The sequence below is a fragment of the Pelophylax lessonae genome (genome assembly GCF_965119305.1).
Source record: "Pelophylax lessonae genome assembly, chromosome: 2".
In the NCBI taxonomy this organism is placed as follows: Eukaryota; Metazoa; Chordata; class Amphibia; order Anura; family Ranidae; genus Pelophylax; species Pelophylax lessonae.
In genome coordinates this window covers 547,520,256-547,544,075 of record NC_138769.1, presented here as the reverse complement: position 1 = coordinate 547,544,075, position 23,820 = coordinate 547,520,256, and the positions used below count along the sequence as shown (strand labels likewise).

General features: G+C 40.8%; 1 protein-coding gene across 1 annotated transcript; it reads left to right on the top strand.

Moving 5' to 3' along the window:
• Positions 1-62: 62 nt before the first annotated feature.
• Positions 63-8,389, top strand: LOC309547059 (type-1 angiotensin II receptor B-like). Its single transcript, XM_082246844.1, has 2 exons — positions 63-143; positions 7,253-8,389. The coding sequence occupies exon 2, from the start codon at positions 7,282-7,284 to the stop codon at positions 8,281-8,283; it is 1,002 nt and encodes a 333-aa protein (XP_082102970.1). The 5' UTR covers positions 63-143; positions 7,253-7,281; the 3' UTR covers positions 8,284-8,389.
• Positions 8,390-23,820: the final 15,431 nt, after the last annotated feature.

The following is a 23,820-nucleotide window of genomic DNA, read 5'->3' as shown; positions in this document are numbered from 1 at the left end:
CAGTCATGACATTTATTTACTACTTATAACCTGCACTGAAGAATAGCACCAGGTCTCTGATCTCAAATCAGAATGTAGGAGAGTGGCAGAGAATTGGTGACTGCGTTAACTGACTACAAAAAAAAGACAACCACAGACCTTTGGTAGGTATTATTTCTAGGTAAATTGAATTTGTCTGCTGCTAAAAAAGCGAGAAGAGATGAGTTAATTCCAGGTGCATCTTAATTGTACATTTTAGGGAAAATAATTGGATTATGCAGCTGAGTTAACTGTAGAGTTTTAAGGTTAATTGCTAACAAGTAATGAATTAATTTTGTGTAATACAGAACGATTAAGACCTTCATTGCACCTAAACCATATTTACGTACACAGAAATATAACTTATGTTCTGATAATGAATTATGAACTATGCTGTCTGATGTTCCGAGGTTAGAAATTGTAAATTACTGTATATTGCATGGTAAATGAAACTGTACTTGCTGAAATATCCTATTGTTTTATTTTGAGCATGTTAAATAGTATATATTAACATCCCAGTTTACAGAAAATTATATATATCCATATATATATAGATATATATATACACTCAATATATATATGCACATATTTATATATATATATATATATATATATATATATATATATATATACACACACACAGTATATATATTCTGAATACATGTGTACATACAGTATGCACTGTATGTACACGCACCCACGTTTTCATATATATATATATATATATATATGCTGTGGAGGATTTATATACTGGAATACACTAGGAATACAACAGGAAAAAGTCTAGCCCTATTTAGGAAAACAGTACAATTTGCAGGTTAATGCAAATTGTGATATGCTACATGTAGTTCAAATTCTAAAAGCTGGCTACATACAGCCTCATCTTTACTAACATCGTTGAAGTAAGTTAAAAAGTAACTCCACTTTTGTTAAAAAAAACAAAAAAAACATTCCCCTCTGGGTAATCTATGTACATTGCATGGATTTTTAACAAACTTTGTTGCAGATTCCTAACTTTTCTAATTCTGAAGAAATAGCTGCTGCACTTGCAGAGTTCTAATGAGGAAAGTGGCAAGTTCTGCACCCCTTTAGACATGATTTCTCTTTTGGAGTATCTCACCAAAAATCTTTGTTGCAGGGGGTTCCGAAAATCTGACATATATCTTAGTGCTGACTTTTAGGAAAATCAGTCAGCCAATCACACAGGGAGAAAATTACATATCTGGGGGCGTTCTGAACATCATCTGTACACAGAACACCTCCATGTTGCTATATTGACATTACCAAAAACTACAGTGCTGCAGATTGAAAATGAAAGGTAATTTTTAATAACATTTAATTACAATATGGCTTGTAAAAAAATGTTTTATTAGCTATTTTTTCCCCTCAAAAGTGGAGTTACCTTTTAATAATAAAAACATGATTGATTGTCAGGTTCAGTCACTTAATTATTGGTCCGCTGCAACTTTAGGAATCTATGCAACCTTTGGCTATAAGAATTTTTAAATTTTTCTATCTTTCTTTTTTTTTTTCAGTTTCTGTTTTATGCAGTATTATTAAGTGGGAGGTGGAGATTTAATTAATAGCATAATGCCCTGATCATCCAGTAATTTATTTCAGAATAGGCTGTGTTTTTTTTTTTAGGATTACATTTTTTTTTTTAAACAATAAAGTAGAATGGGCTGTTTTTATAAAATTGAAATGGAGGATATATTGTCAACCCCAAATGCATTACCCATGTTCAAGTAAAAACATAATCGTCTTGATTCTGAAGACACTGAGACAAAACTTCTTCAAACTTACTGCCTATTAGAAGGTTTGCCACCAACCAGTCCTGATGTGGTAATACCATAAACATTGTGACTAGTGCAGGGGATGCATTTAATTTTAACTCCCACTCTAAACAGATTTCTAAGAAATTTGTGATATAATTTTTTTTAATACATTTTTTACATTTATTTATAAAATGTATATTTGTTTACATATTTTCCTTTTTTTTTATTACAGTCAAGACTAAAAAATATTTTAAAAATATTTTTCTTTATTGCATATTTATATGTTTTATTCTTTCCTTTTGCCTTTAAGTCGAGCTCCAGGTTCCATTTCACACGTGGCCATCTGTTTTCTTATCCCCTTTGCTGAAAAATGCCTGTTATTTACAAAGTTCAGTAGTTCAAGCTAAAAGTTCCCCTTTCTGGAAAGGTTAGTCCATGGTTTTAAACAGGCAGGGCCAACCTAAAAATAGGCAAATGCTACAATGCTGTATTATTAGCTAAACTATTGTGTTTTGCCATGTAGGAAAAGTTATTTGTAAAAGAAAATATTGTATATAATACAAAAACGAATGTTAAACATACGTTTATAAACATATAACTGAAAAGAATAAATTATTATAGCTTAAAGTGACTATATCACAAAATTCTGATGATGTGCCTATAAAGAAGAGAGTAAAGCCCCGTACACACGATCAGATTATCGAACGATCTGTCGTCCGGTTTTTGTGGCATGCTAGTCTGATGTTGAAAGTGAAGAGGTTTTTTTTCATACGAATTTTCCCGTGCGACAGAATTCTACTTCAGAAGTGATGTCATGTGTTGGATTGCTTTGTATGTGTTCTTTCATCTCTGAGCATGCCTAGTCTTGCTCTTAAGATTTTTTTCCATCGAAATCTGCACTAATGAGACGAAAATCGGACGTTGTATTACGGACATTAAAAATTTTATAGCCTGCACATCAGGATTTTGTCAGCCGAAAAGTCGGAGTTGGCTGTCGAAAGCACCATACTAACAATCCGAAAATCGGCAGATCGGTCGTCGGACAAAATTTCCCTTCAGATTTTCTTATCGTGTGTACGGGCCTTAAATCGTTGCTTCTCCTACTCCTGGCTTCATGGAACATTGCTTTGATGAAAACCATCTGCTGAAATTTCTTTAAAAACCCACACTTCCATAAATGTTTATCTCCTGTGTCTCTGTGCTTTTTCCTGCCAACCCCCTCATCATTAAGGAACACCGCAGTGACATAGGGGTCCCTGGTGACAATTATTAAGCACAATAAGGGACACTGTCAGAAGCCATTAAATAAATAAATATTTATCTTTTTGCTGACAGACATGTCTATTATTTTGAAGTTTAATTTTTGAAATAGAGTCACTTCTTGGACTACGATAAAACATTTATGTTCACCTCTACCGTAGTGGAGCTGCAATCTGATGACCTTGATTAAATACCGACGTTAGAAAACTAGTTTTCTCACCAAGTATTGTATGCTTTATTACTGTAAAAGGATATGCTTGAATAGTCTTTCTTGTCCATTTCATATGCTGTCATTAGTGTCTGCACTGCAGGGCATGGACTGAGATAGTTATATGATTAAGATGTGAAGATGTCATCTGGATAATCTTCAGAATGCTATAAGCCATAATGATAAACGTGCACAAAGCTACCAAAATGAGGGAAAGCTCAAACAAAATAAATCTACTGACAAAACCATAGCCACTTGGAACAGATACGTGCTCATTGTTCAGTGTACATCTATATATGTACAGTATTTCCAGATATTGGGGGCGATTCATTGAGAAAAAATAAATTTCATTATTAGTAAAGTATAACAGGAGCATCGGTGAGGGACTCAAGAAGAGGAGGATCTGGGCTGCTCTGTGCAAAACCATTAGGCTCTGTTCACACCTAAACGATCAAGATTGTTGCGATTCTGCCTGCAATCCCAAATCGTGACAAATCGAGGGACCCTTGTGCACTACCATTACTTCTTAATGGCACCCCAATTGCGCCACGATTGCAGAAGCTTCTTTTGAGTGACTTCTTTGTTGTGATTTGGCGTGATTTGATCCCCCGACTATGGCGGCAAAATTGCACCTTAACCACTTAAGCCTCAGCCCTATTTCGGACACTTTTTGTTCACAAGTTAAAACCAGTATTTTTTCATAGAAAACTACTTAGAACCCCCAAACATTATATATATTTTTTTAGCAAAGACTCTGGAGAATAAAATGTCAGTTATTGCAATATTTTTTGTCACGCGGTATTTGCGCAGAGGTCTTTAAAACGCCATTTTTTTGGAAAAATTTTGAAAAATCACATTTCACTGCATTTAGAAAATACTAAACAATAAAGTTAGCCCATTTTTTTAATATATTGTGAAAGATGATGTCACGCCGAGTAAATAGATACCCAACATGTTACGGTTTAAAATTGCGCCCCCCGTGGGATGGCGACAAACTACGGTCAATAGAGATCTCAATAGGCAACGCTTTAAATTTATTTAACGGTTACCAGTTTAGAGTTAGAGTGTAGCTCTTTTTTTTTTTTTAATTATTGCTCACGCTCTGGCGATCGCGGCGATACCTCACATGTTTGGTTTGAACAGCAATTTCATTCGCGGCTCGACTTCCATATACGTTTTTTTTTGTGCGCGAGCTAACGGTGACGGGGGCGGCTACATTTTTTTTTCCTATTCCTATTTATTTTATTTTTTCTTTAAATTTATTACTGGTTTTTTAAAAAAAACAAAAATCTGATCACTTTTATTGCTGTCACAAGCAATGTAAACATCCCTTGTGACACCAATATGTAGTGACAGGTACTCTTTATGGAGGGATCGAGGGTCTAAAAGACCCTAGACCCCTCCACTACACTTCCATGTATGCAAAACGCCAAAAAGGGCGTTTTTGCATACAGCCGTTTTTTAAATTTGCCGCTTTTTGCAGTACAGTAACCCGGAAGTGACGTCATGGACGCCGCCTCCGTGTTATGCCATCGGAGACCCGATCGATGCCATTTATGGCATTCATCGGGACTCCATCCAGCCGGCGGACGTGCCGGGTGGGTGCTCGGGGCTCCCGGTGGGACGGGAGCCCAGAGCAAAGTCACTGAAGGCGGCGGGAGGGGGGGACAGGCGACTGTTGGCTGTTAATCACGGTACCGGGATGGTGCCTCTAGCTAGAGGCATCATCCCAGTATAACACCGCAAAGTCTGCCGACGTAGATCTGGGTCGATATGCAGTAAGTGGTTAATTGGGGTGCCATTAAGAAGCATGGTAATTTTGGGATCGCGGGCAAAATTGTGGCGATTGCGCCCGTGATCCGGATAGATCAGGTGTCAATGGAGTGTAATGGTTTTGCACAGAGCAGGTTAGATCCTCCTCTTCTTGGGTCACTCATCGGCGCTGCTTGCCCCTCCCTCCTGCAGAGTTCCCCCAGAGCAAGCAGCTTGCTATGGGGGCACCCAAGCCAAGCTACTGCTCTGTGCATCTATTCAGACACGGAGCTGCAGCCCACCGTATCCTACCCCGGACCCCTCTCTCTCCTTTTTGGTTTACTGACTTTGACTGACCTTAGCCAATGAGGAGGGAGAGTCCCAGACAGCCGTGGCTGTCGTGCACATCGCTGGATTGAGGTGGGCTCAAGTAAGTATTAGGGGGCTGAGGAGGGCTGCTGCACACAGAAGGTATTTTTCATAGAATGCATTAAAAAAAAAAAAAAAAAACCTTCTGCATTTAGAACAACTTTAAGTAAGCATACCTAATTTTTTGTGATTTTACCTGTAATGTTTTTGGTTGTTGACAGGGTCTCTCTATAACCTCTGTCAGGTTTCTGGATTTTGCCTCACTTTCTGCCTCCCAAGGGGCTCATAATAGAAAAGAAAGGTATGTACAGGCTTTTACCTTTAGCACTTTACACAAATGACAAGCTCGCTTTAATACAGATTAATTAAACTTATGTGTGAAATGCAAACTTTTTGAGTATAAATCTAGAATATGAAACAAACCAATAATCAAGCAATATTTCCATGAAAGGTAAAAAGATGAAATATGAAAAAAGTCAATTTATTTTCACTTTTTACCCAATCTTAAAGAGGAAGTAAACGTCCTTTCCTGACATTTACCTATAGGTAAGCCTATAATATGGCTTACCTATAGGTAGTGTAAATATTTCCTAAACGTGCAGCGTTTAGGAGATATTTTCATTACATGTAGCCAGTGACATCACTGGCGCATGCATTCTGAAGAAACGGCCACCAGTGCTGTTTCTTCCAAGCACTGTGCCGTGAACAGTGGCTCCCATATGCATGCGTGGGAATGATGTCATCACAGCTCAGGCCAGTCACAGAGCCCGAGCCCGCGAACCCGGAGGCGAGACGGGTGAAGAAGAAACCAGCTGCAGTGCTGACATCGCGGTGCTGGAACAGTTTTGTTTTAAGGTAAGTTTCACATGTTGTGCAAAATGATGCATGCCAGCACATTATGACTTTACCTTGCAGGAAAAAAAAAGAAAAAGGCTAGCGGTATACAACCGCTTTAAAATGCCAACTGCAAATTAACCGCCTCCTGGCAAACTCTCTGTGTGTCAGAAGGGCAATAATTACAGTACTGGATTTCCAGCTGCAGCAACCTCTGAAAATCACACTGACTGTTTCTCCTTAAACAACTGGGTTTTTATGCACTCTGTTTCTCTTGTTGCAGAGATTTTCTCTCACTTCCTGTACTGGAAACTGGCTGGCAGGGAGTGATAAATCTCCACAACTGGGCAAAAGACATTGTAAGAAAAACCTAATAGAAAAACAAACCCTTTCTTATTCTCTCCAAAACAAAAACTATTTTAGCTGGAACTTCATTTTAAGATACACATAGTATTTGATGAAGGTAATTCTTAAAATCTTTATATTATAAAAAGCATAATGGTGTTTTAAATAAAGAAAGCAATGCATAGTGCTATGGGTGTACAATATAGTGTACAAAATCAGTGGTTTGGAGAATGTGATGTATAAGCACAGTGTGCTGTACATAATGCATACAGTTTGAGTGAAGAAGGTGAAGGTGCAGTGGCAGTCAGTTGAGAAGTGTGCGGGTGCAGTGGCAGTCAGTAAAGAATTACATGGGTGCGGGTGCAGTGAAATTAGGGAACATGTGTAAAAATGCAATCAGTGGAGAAGTGTGTGGATGCAGTGACAGTCAGGGAAGAAATGTATGGGTGAAGTGGTAGTAAATCGAGACTTATACTGTGTGCAACAATGGCAGTTAGGGGAGAAGTGGACATCAGTGCAATGGCGTAGTGTGTGTGGGTCCAATGGCAGTCAGTAGTGTGTAGGTTCAGTGGCAGTCAGTGGAGAAGTGTGTGGATGTGTTTTGCTTCCAGGGCCTTAGTTTTGCGATAATTTAGGATATGTTCTATTGCTATGTTCAAAATTTTTAATTGAATACAATTTTTATTTTTAGGCTTGTAAACACAAATTACGTGTCAGAATATGGATTTTCAACCTTCCAACTCCTCATCTGTATCAATTGAATACATTCCTCTCCGGGTTTCCAGTGACACAGGAAGCACAAACTGCTCTTCCCTTGGATATGATGCCCCCTACCAATATGTCCTTATTCCAATAATATACATGATCATTTTTGTTGTGGGGACTATTGGAAACACAGTTATTATTGTGGGATTGACATGCTATGTTCAAGCCAAATCAGTAGCAAATATTTACATTGTAAACTTGGCTATCGCAGACTTGTCCTTTGTTGCCACACTACCATTGTGGGCTATAGATCTGTCAGGAAGATACAAATGGACCTTTGGTTCTTCTATGTGTAAGTTGTGTGCTACACTGTCATCAGTGAATATGTATGCCAGCATCTTTCTCCTTACATGTCTTAGCATTGATCGCTATTACAGCATTGTGTGTCCAATGGAGGCTCTTGGAAGACGAACTCTGACCAAGGCCAAAATCATAACACTTTTCGTCTGGGCTTCTTCTTTTGCTGTGAGCACTCCAATAATGTTCTTCAAACAGACTTATTATTCTAATTACTCTCATCACACTGTGTGTTCCATGAAGTATCCACAAAATAGCATATTCTGGCAAATTTTCGTATACTCTGTCAAGTATATAGTGGGATTTTTTATTCCTTTTATCATACAAGGAATATGTTATTTTTTTATATACAAAAAGATTTTAGCATCAGCTAAGAATAAACAAAGAAAAACGAAAAGTGACAAGATTTTAAAGGCTGTGTTGGCAATGGTGCTTGCTTTCTTCGTGTGTTGGCTGCCATTTCACATTGTTAATTTCCTAAAGTTATTAGCTCGATTCAGGGTAATTTCCAATTGCATGGCTATTCATAACCTTAATATCATAATACCAGTTACTGTTTGTATAGTCTACTCCAATAGCTGTATCAACCCTATCCTTTATTATTTTGCAAGCAAGAGGTTTCGTAACCAACTTACAAAGACATTCAAAAGGTCACTGTAGTGTTGTTTGCATCAAAGGGTAATGTCTTACGGAAGCCCCAGGTGATTCTACATGACCCTTAATACAATCACCAAATTCCATGACCTTATGTGTAGAATTTTCCATCTACTAATCCTGGGGTCTCCAAATTTATTTACTTAATTTACTGTCCTCCAGACTTTAAGGTGACCTGATTGTGTCCAGTGGGGGTAGAAAATGTCCCGAGCCCAACATCAGTGAGTATAAACATAGCCTCAGGGTTGGTGGTCATGAGGAGTAGTGCCTCTATCATTGGTATTAGTGAGAGAGAAAAGTACCCCTTCATTGGTACCAGTGGAAGATATAGTGCCCCCTTGTTGGTGTCAGTGGGAGGAATAGTTCTCCTTCATTGGTACCAGTGGAAGGAACAGTTTCTCATCATTGGTACCATTGGGAGGGATAGTGCCCTGTCATTGTTTTTAGTGGTAGAAATGGTGCCCCATCATTAGTACCAGTGGAAGGAATAGTTACCCATCATTGGTATCCATGGGAGAAATAGTGGCCCATCATTGGTATCAATAGCAGGAATGGTGGCCCATCATTGGTGTCAGTGGGAGGAATAGTGCCCCATCATTGGTATCACTAAAAAGAATAGTGCCCCATCATTGTTGTCAGTCTGAAGATTTGAGCCCCATTATTGGTGTCAATCTGAGAAATTGTGCCCCATCATTGGTGTCAGCCTCTGGAATTGTGCCCTATCATTGGTATTAGTGAGAAGAATAGTACCCCATCGTTGGTGTAAATGGAAGGAATAGTACCCCATCATTGGTATCAGTGAGAGGAATACTGCCCCATCATTGTGATCAGTGAAAGGACCGGTGCACTATTATTGGCGCCAATGAAAGGAAATGTACTCTTTCATTGGTATCAGTGGAAGAAAGATTATCAGAATTTTTGTAAAACAATTAAAAATATATTTTCATGTATAATATTGTGTACAAATTCTGTTGCATTGTGAAAAGTAAAAGAAAATATATATTTATGAATATATTTTTTTACTTATATATTTGTTTCATATGAACTAAATTAAAAAGTCTTACCCTTGTTTTTTTTTACATGAAAATATGTATAGGGTTATGTAGGCACTGATGTAATCTGTGTCACTCATGTTGACTACTAAGTTATTTTAAACCTACCTAACTTATCTGGGTGGGTTTATGACCCAGATTGCATGTGAGACCATACACATGTATACTGGTTTTTGTGTTCCTATTCAAAGGACAGCAATTGCTTGCAGTTAGGAACATACTGAACCTATCTGTGGTCTTTATGAGAGAACCTACCTCTTGGTGAACACACAAGTATGCAAGCCTTTACTGAACATAAGCATACTGAATATATCTATATATTATATTGTATTATTAGTTTTACTGATGTAAAAAAAATGTGAATGTCAAGCTGTAAATTTGTATATAGTTAAAATGTATGTTTAACCATCTTCTGTTCTTTTTGCTCATAGCCATGTATATGTTTTAGAAGTGCACAAGATACTCATGTTAAGTACTGATCTATGTACAATGTTTGTTCTAATGGCTTCATTTATGGTATATCACATAAGTCAACTGACTTTTCCCATAAGGCAAGCAGGCCTACCAGTACTTGGTTGCTCCCAGGTCTTATACACAATGCTAAAGTGCCTGGGTACCATGCTGGGGCAGACGCGGACTAAGCACAGTGAACAGGTACTTGCTTTTGGCAGACAGGCAAAGCGGTCCAGGTTCGGAGTAGGCAGTGTCTAAAAAGTAGTCAGAGTCAATCCGTGGTCAAAAGGCAGGTGGAGTCAAAATCTGATCCGAGGTCGAAAGAGAATCAAAACAAGCTGGGGCAGGGCTACGATGCCGGTCTAGGCACGGGATCAAGGCAAAGAAACAAGGACCTTGAAGAATGTGATGCAAACACTATAACAAGCAGACTTAAGACAGGTTTGAACACCACCCAGAGAGTGTGTTTAACAATCACCCTGCAGGTGGACAGACAGACAGGGAGAGTGCAGCTCAGCCAAAACCAGGATGCCAGAATAAAAGCAGTTATCATGGAACAGGAGCGTTACACTCTCCTGACACAAGAACAAATCAATAATTTTGTTGAGCATGTGCTAAGCCGGGGTCTCCAAACTTTCAAAACAAAGGTGCAAAACAATCCTCCTGCGCTCTAGTGAAAAAACAATGGTGGGGAAAAAAAGGAGGAACACTTCCAACGGACTTAGATGGATATGACTACTGGTCTTGCTGCCCCCTCAGGACCAAGGGTGTCAAAACAAAGGGCCAGTATACTATCCTTAAGACTTTGGAGGGGCGAGCTGTGGCCAGCGGGAGTAGCAAATGTCCTGGCATCAGAAACAACACCCCATCGTTGTCAATGAGAGAATTAGTGCCCGATTGCTGGTATCAGAGACAGGAATAGTGCCAAATTATTGGTGTCAGTGGGAGGAATAGTTCCATTGGTGTCAGTGGGAGGAGTAGTGCCCCATCGTTGGTGTCAGTGGGAGGAATAGTGCCCCATCATTTGTGTCGCTGTGAGGATAAAAGTCCCACTGTCGGTGTCAGTGGCAGGAATTATGTCCCATGTTTAATTGCAATGGGAGGAATAGTTCCCCAAGGGCCCGATAAAGGCAAGCAAAGGGCAGCAGTGTGGATACAACTGTGCTAAACCATCATACTTAGTATTTCTAAATAGGTGGTTGAGGGAATAACTGAAACTGGAGCATACAGAATCTGATGCAGCTGTGCATAGTAACCAATCAACTTCCAGATTTTATTGCCAAAGCCTAATTGAACAAGCTGAAGTTAGCAGCTGAGTGGTTACTATGCACAGCTGCACCGGATTCTGAGTGCTCCAGTTGTAGTAATTCCCCTTGTTCCATCCTCATGATTGAGCCATTTGAAGTTGCCATTTATCCTGAATCAAGATTGTCAATTTAATGACACTTTTGTAAATAGATATGTACATAAACTTTAGGCTTAATTCACAAGCTTTAGCACAAAGTAAATAATCTCTAGAATAGCCATGTTGCAATGTTCAAATCTTATTGGATTTGGCTAATGATAAATGTCATTCTTTTGAAAAATAAGGGTCCTTCCTTTTGTGTGTTACACTTTGGGATTGAGTTGTATGTCTTCTGATCAGTAGAGGGTGCTGTTGTGTTATTGTAGCCACTTTGTGATATCGCCATGCTATTTTGATTTTATTTTGCTCACTTCATCTTTGGGGTTGCCATCCAGCCAATATTGCATCATAGAGAGGCCAAAGCTTCCTTTGAGTTATTGTCAATAAAGATGCTTGTAGATGAGATTGCTGTAGATGCACAAATGACTGGTGTTTGTTTTGTTCCAGAACATTTCCAAAAAACAAAAGAAAAATGATGGGTGACACAAAAAAGCCTATCAAAGTGATTGCCACTCCTTTCATATCTGCGATCTGTGCAACCCTTCTTCTTTTTTGAGGAGGAAGTGTCTGCAGTGCAGAGACCACAAACACAGTTTGGGGGGAGAAGATGGACAATATGCATAGTACAACATCACACGCAGATTATGTCAATAGAGGAAGAGCTAGGCAGCGACCTCAAATAAATAAACAAACAAAAACATAAAGACAATTTTCACAGTTTTTTATCCTTTGTTGCATCTCAGTGCTGCTGATTTCATGCAGTGTCTTTGAAACCACTTCCTATTTACATTAACCACTTGCTAGCTGCCGTACCTATATATACAGCCTGTAGTTATCCCAAGGTCAATGCTGCAGCTACTATTGTTTTTTTACAGCTGGTAATGAACTGTGTAAAAAAAGTAATCTGGGAGTCTGTAGATGACTTTTAAAGTGCCAACAAGGATTGCTCCCAGCCCCCCCCCCCCCCCCACTGGTTTCTGGACTCTCCTGTTTCCTCATGGAGCCCAGGACCACCATATATGGCTGGGACCACTTCACATAGAGGATATGGAGGAACATCTATTCTCCGATATCCTCTGTAACTAATGAAGCCAGAAGCAACAAAGATTTTGTAATTTCTAGTTTCAGAGCACTCATTACCTGGTTATTACAGTCAGGAAAGCAGCTAACCAAGCATGACCTGTGCTTGGGTTCAAGGAGTACATTGGGGGTATAATAGACCCCTGATGTCTCCATAAAGAGGACTTGTCACTGCCCAAAGCTATCTCACGGAGGAGGGTTTGGTAGCCCCCTTGTGATAGCAATAAAGTAAATTAAACATTTTTTAAAAAAATGTAAAAAAAAAGCACATTGTGTCAATAGGCATTTTTCAGTTGTCCCATTCAAATTGAGCCAGAGGAGTATCCCACTCATTCCTTCTCCCATACAAGTTCTCAATAAACCTAAAAACCCAAAGATACTGGACTGTTTCTTGTTTCAGTACTCACACTTGGAGAACATGTTTAAATGTGCTGTTGTTGCTAGCGGTAACCCTGGCGGACCCACCTCCAGCAAAACTGCTTGGTGAACAGTCCGATCTGTCACTCCCTGTCACTATGGAGATCCGCCCGCTTGTGTTTACACAGGAGGGCGGATCTCCACACTAGATCCCCGGCGATCGAGGCAGAGCAGCGGCGATCGCCGCTGCTCCTCCCCTGGCCCGACTCCCGATGTGAATGAAAACAGCGGGAGCGAGCCTCCGGCGGCGCGCAAGCGCCGCCCAGAAGGGGGAGTGTCTGACGACGTAGTACTACGTCGTCAGACGATAACGAGCCACTCTGCCGCAGTAATATTACTGTGGGCGGTGGTAAAGCGGTTAAATGTAACCATATTGCTACACTTAGAGGTGCCTCGCTTTTATACACTGTAGCTCCTGCTGGATTTTGCTTCTAATCCCCTTGTGGAGGCGCCATTTGTGGATGGATCACATTGCTATAATCTTTTTATATGGACTATAAACTGAAGGACTTATGAATAAATGGTTGTAGAACAAATCATTAGTGTTTCCATTATTTTTTAAGGGGAAATTGGAAATTCTCTTTGATATAAGAGTGCTGTGGATTACAAGCATGTTTCCGGGAACAAATTATTATTATTTACTATATATATATAGTGCCTGTCGCATTCCTATCTTATACACACTACCTAAGATTCACAAAAATCCGGAAAATCCACCTCCGAGGCCCATAGTGAATGGGATAGTGTCAGTTAACGCCAGATTGGGCGAGTATCTTGACAAGTTTTTACAAACTAGTGTGATAAGAACTAAAGCATTTCTTAAAGATACAGCTGACCTTCTCCTATCACTGGATGATGCGTTGTTGGGGGACGACTCGTCGGCCTTCTTAGTGACGGCCGACGTGTCGTCCCTCTACACCATCATCCAGCATGATGATGCCCTGCTAGCCCTGAATTGGGCTATGTGTCAGAGAGATGATTTGCCATGGGAGCAAAAGGTCTTCTTAAGAAGAGTCCTGGATTTCTGCTTAGGCCATAACTATTTTTGGTACGGCAGTAATTTTTTCAGCCAGAAAACTGGCGTGGCGATGGGCGCCAAATTTGCCCCCAGCCTAGCCAATATTTTTATGGCAGAGTGGGAGGACAAATTTGTGTTCAATACCAACAGACCAGAGCTGAGGTATTACCGTCGCTTCATAGATGACATCATCTTCATCTGGGAAGGATCTGAACAAAATCTTATGACCTTTATGCAACACCTGAATAGTAACCAGAATAACATCAAACTGGAATACAACTATAGCCAGAGTGAAATCCACTTCTTAGATGTCACCATTAGGAGGGAGGGTAACTCCTTAACAACTAAGGTGTTTTTTAAATCTACGGATAGAAACAGCTACCTTGCTATCCAGAGTGGACACCACCCTAACTGGCTCAAGAATATTCCCAGAGGCCAATTCCTACGTGTGAGACGGAATTGTACATCTACCAGTGATTACTGTGACCAAGTTAAAATTCTGAAGGAGCGCTTTCTGGCTAAGGGTTATGAGGAATTGGAGCTGGATAAAGAAATTACCAACATTCTTGAAGCACCAAGGCCTCTGAATCCTAGAATTAGAGATAGAGAATCAGAGAGTGACCCCAAACAGTGGAGTTTCCTCTCTGATTTCTCTAATGACTATAAGAAGGTAGAGGACATCTTCAAACAACACTGGCCGATATTGCTGATGGATAAAACCTTAGGTCCAGCCTTACCTAACCATCCATCTTTTATATATCGCAGGGCCCCCAATTTTGGGGATCGGGTGGTCATAAAGGTGATTGATCCACCCAGAATCACCTTCTTTCCAGACCTGAAGGGGTTGTTTACATGTGGGAGGTGTAGGGCTTGTTCTCTGGCCACGACCAACTTGAGAAGACGGGATTCCTTCTCTGTCCCTGCCATTGATAAGACATTTAAGATCAAATCCCTTATTACGTGTGATACCACCCACGTTGTGTATGGGCTGATGTGCCCTTGTAAGTTGGTATATATAGGGAGAACCAAACGAACCTTGAAGATTCGTGTGGGAGAGCACATCACTAATATTATCAATGGGAAAAGGGAACACAATGTGTCAGCTCACTTTCGACAACATCATCAGAGAGATCCGAGTGAACTAATGTTCTGGGGCATAGAACGAGTCACTCCTTCTTGGCGAGGGGCTAATTGGGAAAATGGATTCTCGCATAAAATGCGAGACGAAATGGATTTTCCTGACCCAATCTCTTGCACCTATGGGTTTAAACATTGAACTAGACATCAACTGTTTCATCAGTGATACCTAGTTTAATTATTGATTTTGCGTTTATTTTGATTTGTCTATACATATTTACCCCTGCATTTTCTGGCTTCAGTTATATACAGTGAAGAGCTGCTATATACATTATTCCTTTTCAAGATATAGCGCATGTTTTACCCTTTTGTTTTAAATCTTGTGATTTTATAATTGAAATATGCATTCCCTTGTATATTTTAATATGCTTTTTTATAATTTTAATGTGACTCATTTTTATGAGATTCATGTTAGTATATACAGCGTGCCGGTGTGCACAGGGTCATGTATTTTACATTGTTTTGTTATTTTTAGCAATTTGCCCTGTGGATGTATGGTACACTGCCGATCGGGCGACTGACTGGTGGTTTAATTACTCCCAGAAGGATTCGCTTGAGTGCAGATAACGGGTCACCCATTCAGATTTCATGCCGTAATGGGATGGTCTAAGTTCAATGGGCGGGGTTCTCATGGGACTTTGTGTCTGCAGAGGTGGTGGGTGAGGAATATCCGGGCGGACTCCCCATACAGTGTTTACCTTCCGGCGGAAGGTGTCATGAGGTCCTTCCGGTTGACCTGTTCGCTGCGCTATTGGCTACAATGTTGATGGTACTGAGCATAAAGAGGATGTGTTCGTTGGTCTGGCCGCGCCCCCAGTTGAAGTCAGGAAGTGACGAAACGCGTCGGGGCGTGGCCAGACGACGCACCCTATCGTGGATTTTGGCAGCGAAAGAACTTCCGGGACTACCCGACCTGGCGTGGAGCCAGATCTGAGTAAGAGTGGAGGTTCCGCTACTGCCTTGCATTTTGAGATGAGCGTGTTTTTACTACTATACAAGTGAGTGCAATGTATGAGTATTTGGTGTGAATAAAATTTATCAGACATACTGCACTAGGGAAGTTATCTCTTTTATTTTCCATACGGTTGGGAGAGAGTGTGAAAAGAGGGCTACTGCACTGGAGTGGAAACCATCCTTGCCTGTGTTGTGACCTGTCCTATGGTAACATTGGGATCTGTTACTTACATGCGCAGCATGCTCATTTATGAGAGTAAGTGAGCATATGCATCCGGTGAGTGGCCATTTCTTACTTCCCCTGCACTTGGTGGTGGACTTGTGGTGATCCTATCAGATTGCACAGAGTTTTGGCATATATCCAAACACTGTCGTCAACAATACATGAATTTTTTATGGTGATTGAAGATCTGAAAGTGGACTGATGTTCATATTTCACCTATGGGATCATTTGACTAAAAGACTGTGAGGACTGTTTATCAACCGCACTGTCAACTTGGTGATCATCCACGGGTGATTGTAGGAACTCTTCCAGGAACTTTTTTAGATTGTTCTAGCGCTACTATTATTGCTTTTTATATATTGCATAGTCCAAATATCTGAACTGTAGATAGCCATTGAAAGTACAACATTTTAGCCTTTGTTTTTAAATGCAGCCTAAATAAATCAGAGGGGGGAGGTGTCATTGTGAAGTTGTGTTGGATATACATTTTTATTAGTTTTTTTTCCCCACACGGCTTAAACAAGTTCAACATAAACAAGATACATCTAAACCCAAAAAGCATAAAAGTATATACTGTATGTTGCAGTTTACCAATCCTTAAATGCTGTGGCTGCATTTGTTTTGTTTGCTTTAGACATATTTTTAGTTTCATCTGGTGGCCTTGTCAGTAATACACTTCCTATCTTCCTATCTTAGGGCCAGTTCATACTGATCCGACATACACGACTTTGAGAGCACAAATCACTTTTTAAAAAATGGAGTGGCCCCCCCCCCCAAAAAAAAATTCATACCAGACTCTTATCCCGAGCATGCAGGAAAGGGGAGGACAATCTAGGTGCTTTGGGGGGGGGGCGGGGCACCACATTGAGGGGGGGAGGAGGTGCTCACTCACCCCCCCCCCCGTTCCTGACCTGCCAAGCTGCATGCTTGGATAAAGGTCTGGTAAGGATTTGGGGGGGGGCATGCCATTTATTTTTAGCGTGGGGTTTCCCCTTGAGATCCATACCAGACTGAAGGGTCTGGTATGATCTGAGGGGGAGGTGGGGCATGCTGTTATTTATGTTATGTTATGTTCTTCTATTTTAATTTTGGCGTGAGGTTCCCCTTCATGGCTTGAACAAGTCAAAGTGCCTGGTATGTATCTGGGGGGAGACCCCACGCCATTTTTTTTTTAATATTTGGCGTGAGGTTTCCTCCACACCAGAAGCAAAGTAGTTGTTTTGATTGGTCAAAGGATAAGTCACAACCATCTCAAAATCCGATCCTGTTAATTGGAGTCGCATGGAAATCGGACATTAAGTTGCAGGGCAAAGTCGGATAAGGGCAGTGTGAACCTGGCCTTAGAGTGTTTCCACTCTGGATGGAGGAGCAATGGAGACAATTTTTTGGGCAGCAACGTTGTCAGTCTGGGGAAAGGGTAGTGTTAAGCCGGGTACACATTGCAAATCTTTTTTTCCAGTTCAACCCAGTGGGTTAAACAAAGAAAAAAACCTGACAGATCGCTATACCAACGCAAGCGATGTCGGTGCTGTGCTTTTGTATTCTGACAGGGGGACTCCCCCCTCCACCAGTACACACTGATCAGTGTTTACAGCCATTGGTTGCGACCGTGGATTGGATGCTGGTTTTCCAGAATGCACCTTTGACAAAGGCTGGTCGTAAGACTAGCTTCGGTCGGACAGACTGCTGTACACATTGACCACAGACAGTTCCTACACTTTTTATCCACCTTACCAACCGTTCAGTGTCCTCCAACCCTCTCTGCCAATCCCTTCATTGGCTTCCACTCACCCAACGAATAAAATTCAAAGTGCTAACAACAGTTTACAAAGCCATCCACAACTCTGCCCCCAGCTACATCACTAAACTGATCTCAAAATATCAACCTAGCCGCTCTCTTCGGTCCTCCCAAGACCTCCTGCTCTCTAGCTCCCTTGTCAACTCTTCCCATGCTCGCCTCCAGGATTTCTCCAGAGCTTCTCCCATTCTTTGGAACTCTCTACCCCAATCTGTCCGACTGTCCCCTAATCTATCCATCTTTAGACGATCCCTGAAAACCCTTCTCTTTAAAGAAGCCTACCCGGCTACTAACTAATAACGCTGTTTCTCTTGCTCCATCAGCGCATCCCCCACAGCTATTGCCTTTTGTATCAATTGACCCTCCCTTTTAGATTGTAAGCTCTAACGAGCAGGGCCCTCTGATTCCTTTTGTTCCAAATTGTAGTGTAACTGTAATGTCTGCCCTCATTTTGTTAAGCGCTGCGCAAACTGTTGGCGCTATATAAATCCTGTATAATAATAATAATAATAATAATAATTTTTAAGCAGGTACAGCAACCGTTTTTTTTTACCTTCTTTGAAAATGATTTTACATTACTTAATAAAAACTGACCAATGGTACACGGTACACGCAGGTCGAATATCAGCTGTAGAGTGGTCGGTTCAACAGAAACCGCCAGACATTCGGCCCATGTGTACAACATCTGTTGAGTGATAAAAAACAGACATCAATGCATCTCTATGGATAAACATGGAAAAACAGATGTAAATGGATGATCATCCTTTCACATTTGTTTACATCCGTTTTTTGGAACAGACCAAATCCCTTTTTTTTTGTTCTGTTAAAAAAACGGAACGGAGGAAAAACTGATGTAATTGGACAAATGGCCAGTTTTTGCTTTCGTTTATGCATTGGTAGTGGATGTAAAACTCATGGAAAACTAATGAAAAATGATGTAAACTGAACCTGTTTATTCTTTAAAAAAGTGACAGAACTGATAAAACAAACAGAACACCCATGTGAAAAACCCTTACTTTGAAGTTCCATCTAAGTGGGGACATCCTAAGAGAGAATTTAGCAGTTGCCCCCAATCTCCTGCTCAGATCTCCTGATTTACCTGGTGTTATAGCAAATGTAAGATGTAAACTGCAACTACAGGGTTATAATGTATTTAAGCTCCAAAGGAAATTGTGTTGTAAAATGAAATTATCATTTGAATTTATTTGCTCTTTGCAGAGCAACCTAATTACATTATTGTGCACGACCGAATTGCTTATAACCATGTTTAAACCAATGTCTATAACAGAAAGAGCATTTAATGCCTGTCCTATTTAAAGAAACATAAATTTCTCAGGAAATGTGAAAAAAAATATTTTCAGAACCTTAAGCATTTTTTTTTTTAACAAATACACATTTAAAAGATAACATGTATTTATGGTGTCCTTTTATGAAACAGAGATGAGCAGTGATCTTGCTGATCACAGCTCATTTCCGATCATTCTCAGTTTATGAAACAGAAATGATCAGCGGAGAACATGTTCTTCGCTGATCATCTTTTCACATGGGAATCTGTCATTGACAGACACAGAAACAGCCAGGTCATGAAGCTGCGATCCCCGCACTTCACTGGCGATCTGTGCCAGAATTCACACTCCCGGGTTCACCAGCCTGGAGCTTGTGAAGCGGGGAGTGAAGACAGAATCGGGGGAGAACTGAGGGGGAAAAAGGAAGATTATGGACCTCCTTCTTCCTCGTTCAGACCCCCCAACACAGTAATCATATCCCCCTGCCATATTTATGTATATATATATATATATATATATATTATATATACACACACACATACATGTAGATATATATTTAATGTGTATATATATATATAATGTATGCATGTGTGTATATATATATATATATATATATATATATATATATATATATATATTTATGTAAGGGGACTATTATTTATTAACCTTAGTGGGGATCGTGTACTCAGCAGTGATAATTTATCACTGCTTGTTAAAGCGCGCCAGGGATTTTCATACTACTGTAATCTTGCTTTGTCTCACGAGATTACAGGCGCTCCATTGACTTCTACACAGATCTCCGAGAAAACAGTTCTCCTCTGATCACCCTGGGAGAACTGAAGTTCTCCGCTTCATAACAGAGAAAAAAATTCACCCGTTCATAAAAGTACACCTATATCTTATTCTAGCCTAGGTAATATTGCATACTCTTGTTTTGGCAGATGGACTCTTACCTACAGTATTGTTCACATGTCTGTAAGCTCTCCTAGCCCCTTTAGTGAAGGGTATCATTTGTGCCGCACTGTGCTGCAAAGCAGTGAAGCTGAGACATATGTACACACCCATCTGCAGCTTTTGCAGCTTAAGGTGGAGCGGTGGGGGGATCAAAGACCGTGTGGTTTTACCCCCCCCCCCCCAATTGCTAACGTAAATGAGGCCTCGCGGAATAAAATGTATTAAAAACTGTTCTACATCTTTTTCTCTGTAGATCACATAGAAAATAATTTTTTTAACCAACAATATCACCAAATAGAAAGCCTTATTTGTTCTAAAAATATGATTTATATATATATTACTTAATTACAATGACAAAATAAAATACACTAACAAATAAAGCAGAACTCCAGCTCACACACAGCAAACAGAATTTTCCTTTTGGGATTAAGGTTTTACATAAATAAATAAACACCCCTGCAAGTGTTAAATGGTTTGCGTCAGCTCTGTAACTGGTACATTCTGCTGGAGAGCTTGCTCTTTTGAAAAACAACAGACATTTTGACTGGATCTCCAGAGGAAAATAGAAGAAAGAAATACTAAAAAAGAAAATTAATGCAGTCATTGCATCAAAGAAATGGTGAACTGGAAAATACAGTAATAAATGTTTGCTTAAGAAAACAGGAAATGTCTGGACAGCCGCACTCCGATGCAACTCCCATTTATTGGAATAAATAAAATCCATACAGCAAAGCATCTGCTTTGCTGTATGGATTTTATTTATTCGAATAAACGGGAGTTGTATCAGAGCACTGCCGTCCAGACATTTCTTGTTTTCTTATGCTGTGCATGCAGAGCCAGCATCCTCTCTCTGTGCTCTACAAGGATTTATTGAGGAGTATTCACCTCGAACAGTGTTTTTTCAATAAATGTTTGCTGTAGGATTTACCTACATTCCCTGAAACTGGAGTGTGTGTGTGTGTGTGTGTGTGTGTGGGGGGGGGGGGGGCAGATAATATACAACTAAGGACCTGATATGCTGAAACACATTGTCTGTGCCTTCCTTGTAATAGCAAACCTATGAAAGTTAGGGGAACTTTTCTGTGCCATTATTTGAGCCAGAGGTGGATAGTTTGAACCATGGGTTTGTCACGCTTATCCCTAATGCAGGTGGTCAGACAGTATAGTGTGTTCTTCACCTAAAGCAGTCACCTTTTCCATAAGGCAAGCAGGCCTACTCGGTTGCCCCCAGGACTTTTACACATTGCTATAGTGTTTGGCCACCACTTCAGGGCAGGCACAAACTGAGCAAAGTAAACAGGTACTTGCTGTTTGCAGACAGGCAGAGTGGTTCAATGACAGTCCAGGTACATGCAGGGCCGTCTTTAAGGCAGGGCAAAAGGGACAGCTGCCCTGGGCCCCATCATTATTGTGGGGCCCAAAGCAGCTGCCTCATACTTGCCAACTATCCCTGTTTAAATTCCCTTAAGGTTTTAGTCCCATAGCTGCCCAACTCTGCCCTATTGCCATGTACAGATGACTCACCTGAATTCATATGTAAATAGAGGCAGCATTCATATGTATATCATGACACCCTGAGGTCATATCCACCTTCACTTCTGTTGAATGCTGCCCACTGGGGAGGTAAAGGGGCACGCTTGAAAGTCATGTCTACAACTGAGGTCATTTAGCCTCCATCAGCCTGTTCTGCAAAGGTAAGCAAATTGGAGATGGAACCTTTTTTCAAAATACCATGGTGGCACAGCACCCTGAATTTTGGTAGATGTGAATACGCACATCTCAGCAGATGCGTGAAGGTGTCATTAACAATTAATGCCATTGCTGTGTACCAGGTGAAGCGCATCAGGGAAAGCAATTTTGCATGTTTTCCTGACACAAGGAATGTGAATGCAGGCTAAATGTCTCAGTTACATTGGTGGTCAGTGTAAATCTTCTCATTACATTGGGGCTTGGTGAAAAATCCCTTCATTCACACTAGTGGTCAGTGTAAATGTCCCCCTTACTTTGGTTGTCGGTGTAACTTCTTCATTACATTGGTGATCAGTGTACATTTCCCTTACAGTGGTGGTAAGTGCAGAATTGCACAGTTAGAACGTATCACAACCAAAACCAGGATGCTGGAATGAGACTGGCAGCTGTGAAGGATCAGGCCCCCAGACCCCTTGGAGCAGGCTGGGCATTCAGCACAGGAACCCCAGGCTGGGCAATGGTCAGGGGATCAGCGAGGTCAGGTTGGTTAGCGGGCAGAGAGTCTATGGAGCCAAGCTGGACAGTAGACAGAAAACCAGTGATGTCAAGCTGAATAGTAGGTGACATGTCACTGGAGTCAAGCTGGATAACTGGAACACAGGCTAGATGCAGATTAGATTAAGGAAAAGGTAGAGGGCCACACCTGGCCAAATCAGGCAGTCTATCAAAAGGATGGATGGAACTTCTTAGACAGGTTTGAGCAGATGTGCAGTAGGGCGAGGCCAGGTTACTAAATATGAAAAAGCAGGAAGCTCAATTACATGGACTTGACTGGAATAACTAGTGCAGAGACAGACTGGACCATATCAGCAGGTTTAGAGACAGATTGGACTGCATCAGCAGGTGTAGAGGCAGTAGAACTTGAGGACAAGTTAGCCTGGATGTGCGTCCAAAGGTGCCTAGGGACAGTCAAATGTTGGGGTAAATCAGAGGGCTTGACTTTTGAGGACATAGAGCGAGCACAGGTTTTGCAAGCTTTTACAGAGCAACAGGAGTTCTTATGGAGAGAGGGCCACCAAAGACCATGAGAAACCAAAGAAAAAGTTTAAGTATTCCATTGGGTGCCTGGCTGTCTTAGTGTCTTGTGCTTAAGAAAGCACTTAAGCCTAAGGTGGAGGGGAACAAACAGCTTTCCAGGGGGTAATTTGGAAGAAGCACTAGACTGAGTCTTCAAAATAGAGTTCAAAAGGTCAGGGGAAAGTGCCCCTCATAACTTGTGCTGGAGGTAAAATATTGTGAAACTTAGAGGAAGTTTCCAAACAGGGCTCAAAGCTGCGAGGCAGCGAGTAAGTTCGACCTCTAGGAGGAAAAGATTCAGACTGTGGCCATTGGCAGAAGTGGAGGCCTGTAGAGAATTAAAAAAACATGTCATTGTCTTCTGCTTCAGCAGAGTCATATAAAGGCAAATGGTTATCAGTTTTTAATGCAGTTCTGGAGGAATAACAGGGTACAGGACCTAATCTCCAGTGTAGCCCAATCTATGTGCGGGTTATGAAGTTTAACTCAAGGATAACCTAAGATAAGGGGATGAACAGGAGATGTTATTAAATAAAAGCTGATTGCCTCCCTATAAAATTCCCCAATGATCAGAGTAATAGGTACAGTGCACAAGGTGACCAGGCCCATGGACAAGAGAGAGTTATCAACAGCTAAGACTGAAAAGGATTTGTGCACCTTAGTCAAGGTAATCTGTAGATGGTGTGCTAGGTCCATATCAATGAAATTGTTAGTGGTACCAGAACCATTAAAAGCTGAGACATGATGAGAAAATGTGGCAGAACTTAGTATCTTTAAACAGGGGGGGGGGGGGTGGCACTGTATAGTCTAAAGAATCAGACCCCACTCACATGAGACTCTTGGCATTTCCCAGCACATTAGGGCAGCTGGCCACAAAGTGGCCATGGTCACCACAGTATAAAAGTCCTTGAGTATAAATGAGTAGAGTCAATTTGCATGGGCTCCTCCTCCTGGATAGATTGAGAAGAAGTGGGCAGCGTACTAGGGGGCAGAGAAACAA